Genomic DNA, 12,339 nt, shown 5'->3' on the forward strand with positions numbered 1-12,339 from the left:
TAAATGTTTTCTCCTAGTCACGAGTCTTTACTTTGCGGCACTCTCTCCCAGCGCTTGAAACTTTCTTGTTCAGAAGCCAGCAACTATCGTTCAATAATAAGAAAACGTCTGCAAAACGCCCTTTTCTGGACAGCTCATCTTAATTAGTATAATTTTAAATCTAATATTCAACTATAGTTTAATTAGGCTTGTAAAAAACAGGTTCATTTTACTTTTACAAAAGCAATTTAACAACTGAAATCAAAAATGAATCATACACAAATCATTCAGGATGACTTACGTCATGTATGTAAATGATAAATGAAAAATCAAGTGACTATGAGCTAGAAACAATATGTTGGAACATACCTATTTTAAATTAATGAGTGACTAGTCATTGAAATCAATCCACAACCGATTTGTTTTGTTTTTTTAGAAAAAAAATTAAGATTTTTTATTGAATCTATAGACAGATTTTTTTTTAGCTGGAAAACAATATTGACAACTGATAATTTTTTTAAATATTTTTTTTTTTCCTTATGAGACTGTACACACAAATACAATCATGTCGATTTACATTATCATTAATTATTCTTTTCTTTTTTTTTTTTAAATTTATTTATAATAATTAGTACAATTCGTAAGCTATATTTCTGTTTATCTGTAAAAAGAGAGATTTACAAGAAAAACGAAATCAAAGTTGTAATTAATAAACTAAAGCTTGAATAAATTTAAAAATACAAAGTACCTATAAAAAGAAGAAAAAAAAAATATATATAGTATTTAAAGCCTTTTTTTTTGGCTTAGCTGTACATTCACCACCTACAAATAAAAAAAAAGGTACTTAGGGGGCACATACTTTTTTTTTTTTTAAATATATATATAAAACAAAAAATCTCTTAAGACATTTTTTGGCAAATTCCAAAGTCAAAAAAATTTGTCTTAAACTTGTTTTTCATTTTATTTTTTTTTTTTTTCAATTATTATTTGAATTACTTATATGAATAACGTACAAGTAAGAATGTGAAGCACAATTGTATTTTTTTGTTTTGTTAATACACTTTGAACAAGTAAGAATGTGAAGCACAATTGTATTTTTTTGTTTTGTTAATACACTTTGAACAAGTAAGAATGTGAAGCACAATTGTATTTTTTTGTTTTGTTAATACACTTTGAACAAGTAAGAATGTGAAGCACAATTGTATTTTTTTGTTTTGTTAATACACTTTGAACAAGAATGTTTTTCCTTTTTTTAAATTTGTTAAAATTTGAATACAAGAAGGCATAAAAAAACACAACAGCGTACTTTATTATTATTATAATTAATTTTTTTTTTTTTTTTGCTTTTTTATTTTATTTTTAATACAACTATATTCTGGCTACAGAGTCCATCTTTATTATTATTAGGTAAACCATCACGACTTTTGTTTTGTTTTTTTTTAAAAAAAGAAAAAAAAAAGATCACTTCACTCCACAACACAAAAAAGATTTATTTTTAGTTAAATCAAATAATTTATTGTATTTTGTAGATATATAAGTATCTTTTTTGTTTTAATTATAAACATGCATTTAATACATATATACGACGTTATGATATTATTAATAAAATTTATTTTTTTATTATTTTCCTTTTTAGGTTTTTAATAAAGGACAATATTTATTGTTGCCCACTTTAATTTTTCGATTTTTATTAGGATTTATTGTTGTCCACTTATTTTTATCACTATTTTTTTTTTCTGCTCTTCTTTTTCTTAGCCCAAAAATACTATATATATATATTTCTTTTAGTATTATAGTACGTAATCAAAATAAAAGATGGAAAAATACGGGATTATAAAAAAAAAAGAAAAAGAATCGATACTTCTGACTACATAAATTTTTTTTTTTCTTTTACTTATGACCACAATTACATTTTTTTTGCACTTTTTCTTCGACAATTATTCCATGTTTAAAGAAAAACAATAATAATAATAATAATAATACACATCTAAAAATGTAATGTAGTCTCTCTTCTTCATATACATATATATATATTTTTATAGAATAGATAAAAACACATGAATGTGATAAATTTTTTTTTTTTTTTGTATATTCCGGTTTTTTCTTAATATATCAAAAACGAAAGATATTTTAAGTCCTTTTATTTTTAGTTTATATATAAATTTACACAGATCAATAGTAAATAAGCATCACAAAATTTTTAAATAAAAATTCACTTCGTAAAAAAGCTCTTCATTTTCTTTTCTTTCTTTTTTTTTTTTGTTCTCCAAGAGGGGGGGGGGAAACTCGCGGAAAATTGGGAGACAGAAAAAAAGTACAACAGGAACTTGTGTACAAGAACTTTTTTCCATTTTTTTTTTTTTTAAATTCCCTTCGTCTTCATTTTACAATATTTCAAAACATAACAAAAAAATAAAATATTGATTATTGGTACAGAGCATTTTTTTTTTTTTCCTTCCTTATTTTATATTTTCTCAAAAGTATGAAAACTTTTTTTCTTAGGACAGATTAACTGTCTAGAACGATGAACAAAATAAAATAAATTAGAAGGAAGTTTATAAATACTCTGCCTGTCCCAAAACCTATGCACGGCACTCACTATTATATAAATCCATGAAAATTTGAAAGACCACATTATATAAATTTCATTTTAAACTTTTTTTTTTTTTTTTTTTCCAATTTTTCCGCCCTTGAACATCTCCACGGTGGAGGAAATAGGCGGAGTTAATGGCTTTCTTGGGTGCTTCATATTACATATATTTAAGATTGTATAGTGTACTTCTAGGGAATCGTTTTATTTCTTTTATATATTCTCCTCCTTGACTTTTACTTAGCATATTATTATCATTTTTTTTATTATTTTGAGAAAATTATAAGTAGCCCTTTTCAAAAAGGAATGTGAAAATAAATGTAAAGATAAATCATTAAAACAAAAAAGAAAAAGTAGTTTTTTAGCACATTTTTTTGTTTTTGTTTTTTCCATTTTCTTGATTCAGATTCTAGCTTAAGAAAAAACCAAGTTAATATTAATTTTCTTTTTTTTTTCGCATAGTACTTTTGTCACCTTCATATCAAATAAATGTTTCTTATTCATTATTATAAATAACTTTTTTTTCCCCTTATCACATTCTGTGAATCAAGTGTGTTTTACTTTAAAACAAATATTTATTAATATATTTCATTTGAAAACATTCTATATTAAAAACTCTACTTCTTTTCACATCAAATCAATTGCAAAATGGGGGGAAAACAGATGAGGAAAAGAATTTAACTTTTTTTTTTTTTTTAAATTATTGTTCATTACTGGTTGACGCTTCTTCTTTTCCCTTATCTTGTTTTGATGCTGAAGTGTTGTTCTCTTGTAATTTGTCTGTATCAGTTTTTCCTTCTACTAGACCTGGGCCATCCAGTTTCACTGGGTTGCCTGTACATAATAGATATGCATATATCTATACACAAAATAAAAAAAATCTGAGTAAAATTCTACATGGGGGAAAAAAAAAAACTCAATACAAAATATTATTATTTTGTCTTTTGTACACAATTCTAAGTTTTCAATGACTCAGCAAATTTAAGAATGGAAATAAAAAAAAAAAGTTGCATTATTTTCCACTATTACTTTGGCAGGTGAGAAACAGAACATTTTTATACTGTAGGAACAATTTGGGAGAAAATTTGTTAAAACGCCATTAACTTTTAATTTCCCAAATCTTTATTATTACAATAAAATAAGAATTTTTGAGTGAAACCTACCAAAATCTCCCAGAATTTCCCAGAAAATTTCAATACATAATGTACAAATGTATGAAAAATGTGAAGAAAATAGTAGGGCAGTTTTTGGAAGAAAAATCTATACTTTAAAAAGTAGCACTTCCGGAAAAGGATTTTAAGCAGTTCAACTTTCTGAACATCTAAAAAAAAAAAAAAGATTGTTCACGGCAATTTCAAATTTATGTAGCCCTCCATTTACTTCTAAGCTATTTACTAAATCCAAAAGATTGACGCGTTATGTTGCTAACTGTTCAATATAGCGAGTTCCCTTTTTAAATGTTATGAAGTATAATTATTTCTAGAAACCAGCAAGCAACTCAACAGCTATGCAAGAGAAAGTAAGAGAGGGATAAGAGAAAGAGAAAATTGTGTGAGTCTATACAAGAGAGTTTTATTGACACATATGACTTTAAGAACCAACTCCTTTCGTATCTATTAATATAATAGTTCATTCTGAATTCGCAGAATAGATTTACGAATTCAACCATATGTTCAATGGATATTTTATTTAATTTTAGGGAAATCCTAAATTTAAAACAAATCTTCTACGAACATGAAAATTGCAGCGAGAGAAAAAACGTTTCTATTTCATTTCTGAAGAATTTTATTATTAACTTCCTTATTTTTCTATTAGTTTCTTATTAAGTCTACATTACTTTTTTTTTAATATTTAATATTTCCCTAAGTTTCCGCATACAATGTTTGGTATATATTTATTTAAGTCACAGACTTTTTTATACATACTATCATTTAAAAATAAAAATTAAAAGCACCTCGAATATTCATCATTTTTTTTAAACAGCCGAAAATTGAATACCTTGTGGTGGATAATACTGGTTTGCTAGCTTTATATGCTGTTGACGTGAAGACGAAAGCCGATTATGTCTGGGCTGGTTTACAGCGGAAGCGGCGGCAGCAGCAACGGCTACTTGCTGCATCATCTGCTGTTGTTGCTGATGTTGTTGCTGTTGATATTGATGCAGATCTACAGGTCTTTGTATTGGATTAGGAAATCGTAGCACACCGTTAGCGCTAAGCGATCCACTTGAAGCACTTCCACCTCCGCCGGCTGTATTGCCAACTGAATTTCTGACACCTCCACCGGCCATCTGTGGACCTCTGCCGCTTGGGCTGCTACCTTGTTGTTGAAGTACCTATGCAGAAGTAAAAAAAAAACAACGCTTTAATATCAATACTATAAACTTACACAAACACACATATTTATACCTACAGTCTACTTACATATGATCATCACACCCTATCCTTTTATATTTACCACTTTAACCGTAACGCTAAAGAACCTTTGTTGATCAAGGCAATTAACTTTAAAGTAAGGGTCAATGTAGAAAAGCAGACAAAAAGGTTTTTTGAAGAGGGGCAGCTATACTGGGGTTTAAAGAATTGTAAGGCTCTACAACTGGCCACTTAAACGTGTAAACATCAATCTCTTTGTCTCTTGGATTGACAGTACAATGTGTAAGCCCAGACGGCAAACTATTTACTGCTTAAAGGTGCGGTACTGTTAACTGCAAACGGTTGTTCCTCTTCCAGCATCGCCAATGCAAGGATGCTTGGTATCGAGCAATAGACTTATTGTTCGTTCTAGGGCAAGCAACACCTGAATTCCCAATCATGATTAGATGCTTATTAGTTCTCTAACCACTCGTAAAAAAAAAAAGTTTTCGGATGTTGCACTTTGCTAATTTTAAGTTTCACCGTTAGGGGAGTGGATACTGAATTGTCTGAGGCTGAAATAAAAGAGGTTCTTAGAGGTCCACCTGGGGTTCATTACGAAATATTAGAAACGCGAAGATTGAAACGGAAAGTTAGAGGTAGGGAAACTAACGAAGGGAAATTGGTGCCCACCCAATCTGTTTTAATTACAGTTGGACAGCAATTACCGCAACATATATGTATCCACTACGTAAGGTGCGAAGTGAACAAGTATTTTCAAAATTTAGTACAGTGTAAAAACTTGGACATTTCCAGGATCAATGCAAAGGGAATAAAAGATGCGAGAAATGTGGCATGAACTATGATGTATCTGCATGTTTGGAAGATAACCAGCCCAAATTATGTATTAGTTTTTTTTGAGCAAAAATAATTTTAGAGCATTATGGAATATGGTGAGGATAGATTATTTCATTAGATTTCGTCTTTTATTTACTTTTTGAAACCTTCAGGCAAATCATAGAAGTTTCCAACACACACTCACTTATGCTTAAGTAACATCACATAATTTACTGATGATTGCCAAACACAGGTACTTATCAAGACACAAACGGAAACTACAAAGTTTATAGCTTTAATGGAGTAGCGTACCGACTTTTGTTTTAATCATTTCCTTATTCGGTAATTATTATTAGTACACTTACAAGATTCTGTTGTGATTGGTAAGATGAAAATTTGTGATGACTTTGAGTAGGACTGGGCTGTTGGGATGCTGGGGATGGACCAACTTGTTTAGCTGTACCACCACCACCGCTCGCAGATCCTGCTCCGCCACCACTTCCTCCACCTGTTGCTCCCCCCGTAGCACGTGACTTTGGTGAAGGAATTTGTCCACCTCCTTTTGAATCGTTCATAGGCACAGATTAAACAAAATAATAAATTATTAAAGTGCATACAAAGTTTTTTTTTTGCCTTACGAAAAGTAAGGCTACAATATTGCAATCATGATAAGTTATCGAAGTTTATATAAACTTCTCAGGAAGTAACAGTTCCGAAGGTTCTTACTCATAAAAAAGAAAAAGGTTTGTTGAACAAAATATCTCGAGAAAAAAAAATTGCTGGGAGCTCAAAACATGAAATCTAATCTAATCCCAGTAGTTTTAGATTAGAGAACTATGATTAGAAGGCAGGCCACAGATGGATTCATTTTTCTATACAGATAGCGTTAAAATTAATTATTCTTGCCTTGATTTGAAATTTCCTAAATAATGGGTACAGTCTACAATGAAATTTTTTAAAGCATATTTAACAATGTTTTTTTCATATACTTTCTTGGGGGGGGGGGGACAAGTTTCAATCCTTAGATGTATCTATTAATAGAATATATAGGACGGTCATGTGGGTATTTACATCAGATTAAGCTTTCAGTATTGTTTCAGCAAATAACATTTATTTTCAATTTACGCTTTAAATTTTCACAAAAAAAGTTAGAAATAACTGAATGTGGTAACGTACCAGTAGTAAAAACACTTAAAACGTCCTGATTATTTGAGGGTGATTTCGAAGCATCCGAAGGGTGTTGTCCACTAGGATTTCCAGCTTTCAAATAATTTGCTGGAGCTGGAGCACGGAAATGTCCCATCTGAAGCACATAAATGTAATGTTATTAAAAATAAAAAAAATAAAATAAATCGAGCATTGTTTTGTGTTTTTCAAAAAGTAAGTAATTATATTTTAGGAATTTTTCCTAATACGAAAAAGTTTATCAGAAATAGGTCTTTCAATTATTAAGATGATCAGTTAAAATTTAGTATTTCGTTTAATTGCCATCTTACATTCATTTAAACCCTTAGAACAGTATTTAGCCAACGTTGGTTTTATCTTATTGGGTTCACTAAAAGGACAAATACAATATTGCAGCTGTGGTTTTCACAATACTTAAGTAATCCTTCGGCTCGATCCAAAGCATCGCGTCCATTCAAGCGAGCCTAGTGGCCTCGCCTCTTTTCTGCCAGGTAGGTGGTTGCCAACTAAATACTTGCTGAGAGGGTGCGTTTCAACCATTTTTAGGATGGTTTAACAGCTCTCTCTTGTTATTGTCTCAAGATTAAAAAGTTACTGACTATTTAATATTGGTTATAAATTCGCCCCTTGACGTTAAGACTATGATAATAAGATCATTTTGAAAAAGCGTCATTTTTCGATGCAGCTTTCTCGAAAACCCCTCTAACTATTTTCCATAAAACTTCACATGTTCTTACGTATTTATCTATAAGGTTTTTCTTAGCAACATTTTTTTAGGAACATTTTAAGAGGGTTCCGAGTGAACAAAGAAATTTAGATTATCTATCTTTTCAGTAGAAATTCTTAATACTCAAGAAATTTAATTATAAAACAGTGCTAAGAGAAAGTAGTCTAAGTTTATCTAGAATACCTTTCAGAAAAGAGTACAATATAGGGTTTAAAAAACACAAACAGCTCAAATATTAAAATGTTTTAAAAACTATTAAAATATCCAGGACTGAACGAAAAAAAAAATCAATTTCTACTTGGATAATTAAATAAAAGTTTGTTTTACTTGGGTAGTAAACGAAGGTACTCCAACTGGATTGGAAGAAGAAGGTGCTCCTCCAGGATTACCAGCCGACTGAGTTCCACCAAAACCTTGTATTCCGAATGCTGTGGCTGCGTTATGGAGCCCAGGCTGGCTGCCAGTACTAGCTAAAATTGAAGTTCCTGGTTGAAATAATCCTGTTTGGCCACCTAGAAATTAATACGCAAAGCATTTAAGAGAATAATATTATTTCATTTAATGAGCACAGTCAGAAACTTAAAAAATTGCCAAATAACCATGAAATTTCTATTTAAAACAAAAAATCAAAGAAACAAACAAACCTGCAGAATTTGAATAATAAGATGTTGGAGGTTGTATTGTTGGTACAACGTTACTACCTCCATGTCTTTGTTGAACTAGTTGAGAATTTTGCAAAAAGTTTTGCGGCAACATTTGCGATTCATAATGAATATATCCTAAAGGAACCTGCGATTAAAAAAAAAAACATATATACTCTTTTTATATATTTTTTTTTTTTCTGAAATTTTGTAATAAACTCTTATCACCATACCTGCGAGGGATGTGCAGAAGACTGATATCCTCCTTTCGTGCCAATAGGCGCACCAATTGGTGGCTGTGGTGAGGATTTCACACTCGCAGACATTAGGGAATTCGATGAAGAAGTTATCAACACAGTTGAAGGATTATTACTTAATTGCTGAGATTGCCCATAAGCTGAAGGCTGTTAATACAATTAAAACAAAAAAAGTTATGCTTTTTAAGCTGTAAACAAAACTTAAAATTTCTGATAATTCAAAAATTGTTTTTATCACACTACTAACAACCAATTGTTTTATTCAATAATTAAATGAGCTCCGTAAACGTAAACATGAATGTGGACAATAGATTATCCTCTTATTAGTAATTACATTTTCCAAACCATTTTTGTAAGACTTGCTTTTGACTATTTGCAAAATGAATATATTGTTCAAGTGAAATTTATAATTGTTCCATTCCAAAATCAAATAGAATAATTTAGTTAAATCACTGTTATGAAAATCACTCTGCAAGATCTTCTTCAACCTCATCTGTCTTTCACGAACTGGGTCCTTTTCTAATAACGAAATAAAAGAATATCAAAAGAAACTTTAGAAAAAATAAATCTATAACTAATAAAATATTCTTTCCATACCAATTATAACAGTGATTTAACAGAATTATTCTTTTTCATTTTGGAACAGATAAATTATAAATTGCACTTGAACAATATCTTCACAATGCAAATACTCAAAAGTAAATCTTACAAAAATGTCTTTTGTACATATCTCTATTCCCCTAATATTCCGCCATATTATATACCTAATACATCGTATACAAGGTGACTATCGAACTCCTTTTTCTAGAATTTAAAAATAGTGGGTGTTACTATGATCAGGCTAATGAATATAACGTCCAAGCATCATGAGCTACGTAATCAATCCGAAACATCATCTGGATTTAGAACAAATAAAGGGCTAAGGCCTGACGAAGCTTTCGCATGCCTCTATTATCAATTTGACCATAGAGGAGCTATTGTTAGATATAAATCATTCAGATCTAACCAATTATTGGCCTACACTGACTATGTAGACCGCATAGTTGACAAAACACCTATATAAGCTCCAAACAACTACTTAGGTATTTCAGAAATGAGGACAAGACGTAAACGTACACTAGAGGGACTAGCGATAGTGACAAATTGCCTCTGACAATAACAACAAATTGGCTTAAATACCTTTTAAAAGAAATAGCAAAATCTCTCTAATTTTGGGCTGGCAAAATTCCACAATAATACAAGATATGGATGTAGAAGAAACATGGTAACTAATTGAAGCTAATTTTGGCTGATTTTAATAAATGAAAATTCTTGAGCACGAAAGAAAAATGGAGAAGAGAAGTTCGAACATACGGTTAAACTGTGTAGACAGGGAGTTTAACAATGTGGAGAGAATGAAAAAACTAAATAACATTCGGAATGGAAGCATTCTTGTAGGACAAATAGGACTTCTGGAATGAGCTCATGAAGGTTGCCAGTTCCTCCTACAAGGGTTCTACAGCCATACAATAAAAAAAAAAATATAAATTTTTTATTACCTGCATTCTAAATTGATTCATTGAAGGGAATACATCTGGAGGAGCATTGGGCGGAGGTGGAGGAGCTGCTGGCTGAGGAAGATATATTGACGGTTGGCTGAAAGCGGCAGCAGATGTTTGTCCCAAACCTTGGGATAAGCTAAAGGCGTACTGAGAATATCCAGACCTAGCTGCAGCTTGATTACCTATTACCTATTAAATTCAAAGAATAATTAAAATTTTAATACATTAAAACATTAAATAAGTCTATAAACAGTTCGATTAACCAGAATCAAGTTTTCAATTACGACTAATAAAAAAAGTCGTTAAATGCTTTACCGTAGGTCCACCAAGTGGAAAAGAATGGAAAAGTTCGCCTTGGTGATTCACCTGTTGTGCACCAGTTGCAGAATTGATGAGTACTGCTGCCGGTGGAGAAGGTATCGCAGGCATGTTACTGTACTGTGCCTATACAAATAAAAATACAAATAGTTCAATAGTCTTGTTTCAATTTTCTATTTAATCAGTTTTCGGCATGCATGTTTTCCTTTTTGTTTTCATTTTCATCCGACTTTTATTTATTGGTAGATACTTGACTTTCACTAATAAAGCCAACTGTGACAGGTTACACTGTCTGTATGTACGATACAATATTTGAATATAGTAAAACCTTTTTGTAGTACGTAGTCAGACAAATAAATTGCAAATAAAGTGTTCTATATTTTTGTTTTACATATTATTTTTGGTATTACTTTATTGTATTTTATTTCAAGGAGTCGAAAACTAATTTCTTTTTAGCTTATAATTTACAATTTTTTTTTTTTTTTTGTGCCCAAGATAGTTGATTTAAAGAAAGAATTATGGGAAGTTACGCTTCCATAAATTCCTCAAATGTCCTTAATGGTAATCAACCTTTACTGGAACCTTTATCAAGTGAAAAATCGAAGTGTTATAGAAAAAACCTTCTGAATTGTAATAAGATGGTGTTATAAATATATATATGTATATATAAGACAATCACCTGGTAATTAAAATGTCCTTGTTGTGTAAAGGCCGGAGGAGGTGAAGACAAACTTGGCGCCGAATGTGTGCCAATCCCTGAAGACATCACTGTTGTCTGTTGAGGTTGCGGTTTCACCTAGAAAAAAAAGTTCGCTGTCACTAATGTTCGACTTACTAATTTAATAAACTAAATAAAAAATGTGTTATTTGTTTGGTCATAAATACTTCAAGAAATTAACGTTTACCCAGCATAAAAGCGTTCAAAGGTAAAGTTTCTTTAACTGAAACGTTTCGACATATATTTATGTAGTTATCAAAAGTATAAAGTTGTTTCAAAAATAGCAAGGATTCATCAGACAACACTATAACATTTTAACCGATTCTTAATGAAATAAAACAAATATTTTTATTATCTATAAAAGAAATTCAAGATAATTTTGGGCATTATACACCTTTTTCTACTCACAGGCAAGAGGAGCATATTTTTGCTTTGAGAATACCTTAAAGTATTTGACTGAGGAACAATTATCAACTAAATGATTCTCCAAGTTTTTTGGTCGACCGTGACATGATTATCGTGAATCACAATTAATAGTTTTCCGCAATCTCTATGAATATACATACTTATTATATGTTATTAGCGGTCGCTGCTAGTAGAAGATGCATCTCCTCGAAAACAAATGAACTATGATGAATGAACACGAGAACTTCAAAGCAATAATAAAACGTTACAATAAAAATTGAGAATGATTTCTGCGTATCATGATGGTTGGTTTTAAGGCTGATAATTTTATTTTCGAAAGTCATTTTTTATATAACACGATTTATATTCTGATATTAGTAATTCTATCTAAATAGCTCAAAATTAATTATTATTTTTATGTACTTGAAAGTATATGTACTTAAGTAATAAGTAATAAACAAACTACATGTAAAAAAATTATAATACTAACATTTGTGGAACCACTGTTAGGGTCTTGCTTGATAATATTTGTTCCTCCGCTTGAATAAGCACCACTATTAGGCTGTATGGTAGGACCAGCACTGAAATGTAAATTTGATTTCATGGATACATCAATCGAAACAATAAAATTACAGTACCTTGTGTAAGGAAAAATGTGTAAGACGTCAATGCGCCTAAAAATAAAAACAAAAATCGGCAAACAAAGTTTGATACCCTAAATTGATTCTTAAATTTAAAAAAAAAAAAAAAAAAAAAAAAAAAAAATTTAAAAACAAAACAGCCAGCT

At 30.4% G+C, this 12,339-nt stretch overlaps 1 protein-coding gene across 2 annotated transcripts in view; it reads right to left on the reverse strand.

The window, feature by feature from the left end:
* Positions 1-397: 397 nt before the first annotated feature.
* The window catches only part of nocte (no circadian temperature entrainment), a 37,328-nt gene continuing 25,386 nt past the window's right edge, over positions 398-12,339 (reverse strand). For both annotated transcript variants that reach the window (XM_074122673.1, XM_074122727.1), the window contains exons 27-37: positions 12,043-12,133; positions 11,109-11,225; positions 10,427-10,555; positions 10,109-10,300; positions 8,547-8,717; positions 8,317-8,461; positions 8,000-8,184; positions 6,937-7,063; positions 6,126-6,319; positions 4,568-4,904; positions 398-3,403 (exon numbers count right to left, since the gene is read on the reverse strand). In XM_074122673.1, the coding sequence (XP_073978774.1) occupies positions 3,270-3,403; positions 4,568-4,904; positions 6,126-6,319; positions 6,937-7,063; positions 8,000-8,184; positions 8,317-8,461; positions 8,547-8,717; positions 10,109-10,300; positions 10,427-10,555; positions 11,109-11,225; positions 12,043-12,133 (1,822 nt within the window). In that variant the 3' untranslated portion in view covers positions 398-3,269. The remainder of the gene's footprint in view (positions 3,404-4,567; positions 4,905-6,125; positions 6,320-6,936; positions 7,064-7,999; positions 8,185-8,316; positions 8,462-8,546; positions 8,718-10,108; positions 10,301-10,426; positions 10,556-11,108; positions 11,226-12,042; positions 12,134-12,339) is intronic.

Source organism: Rhodnius prolixus, unplaced genomic scaffold (genome assembly GCF_049639745.1).
Source record: "Rhodnius prolixus isolate KJV_2025 unplaced genomic scaffold, Rpr scaffold_1, whole genome shotgun sequence".
Taxonomy (NCBI): Eukaryota; Metazoa; Arthropoda; class Insecta; order Hemiptera; family Reduviidae; genus Rhodnius; species Rhodnius prolixus.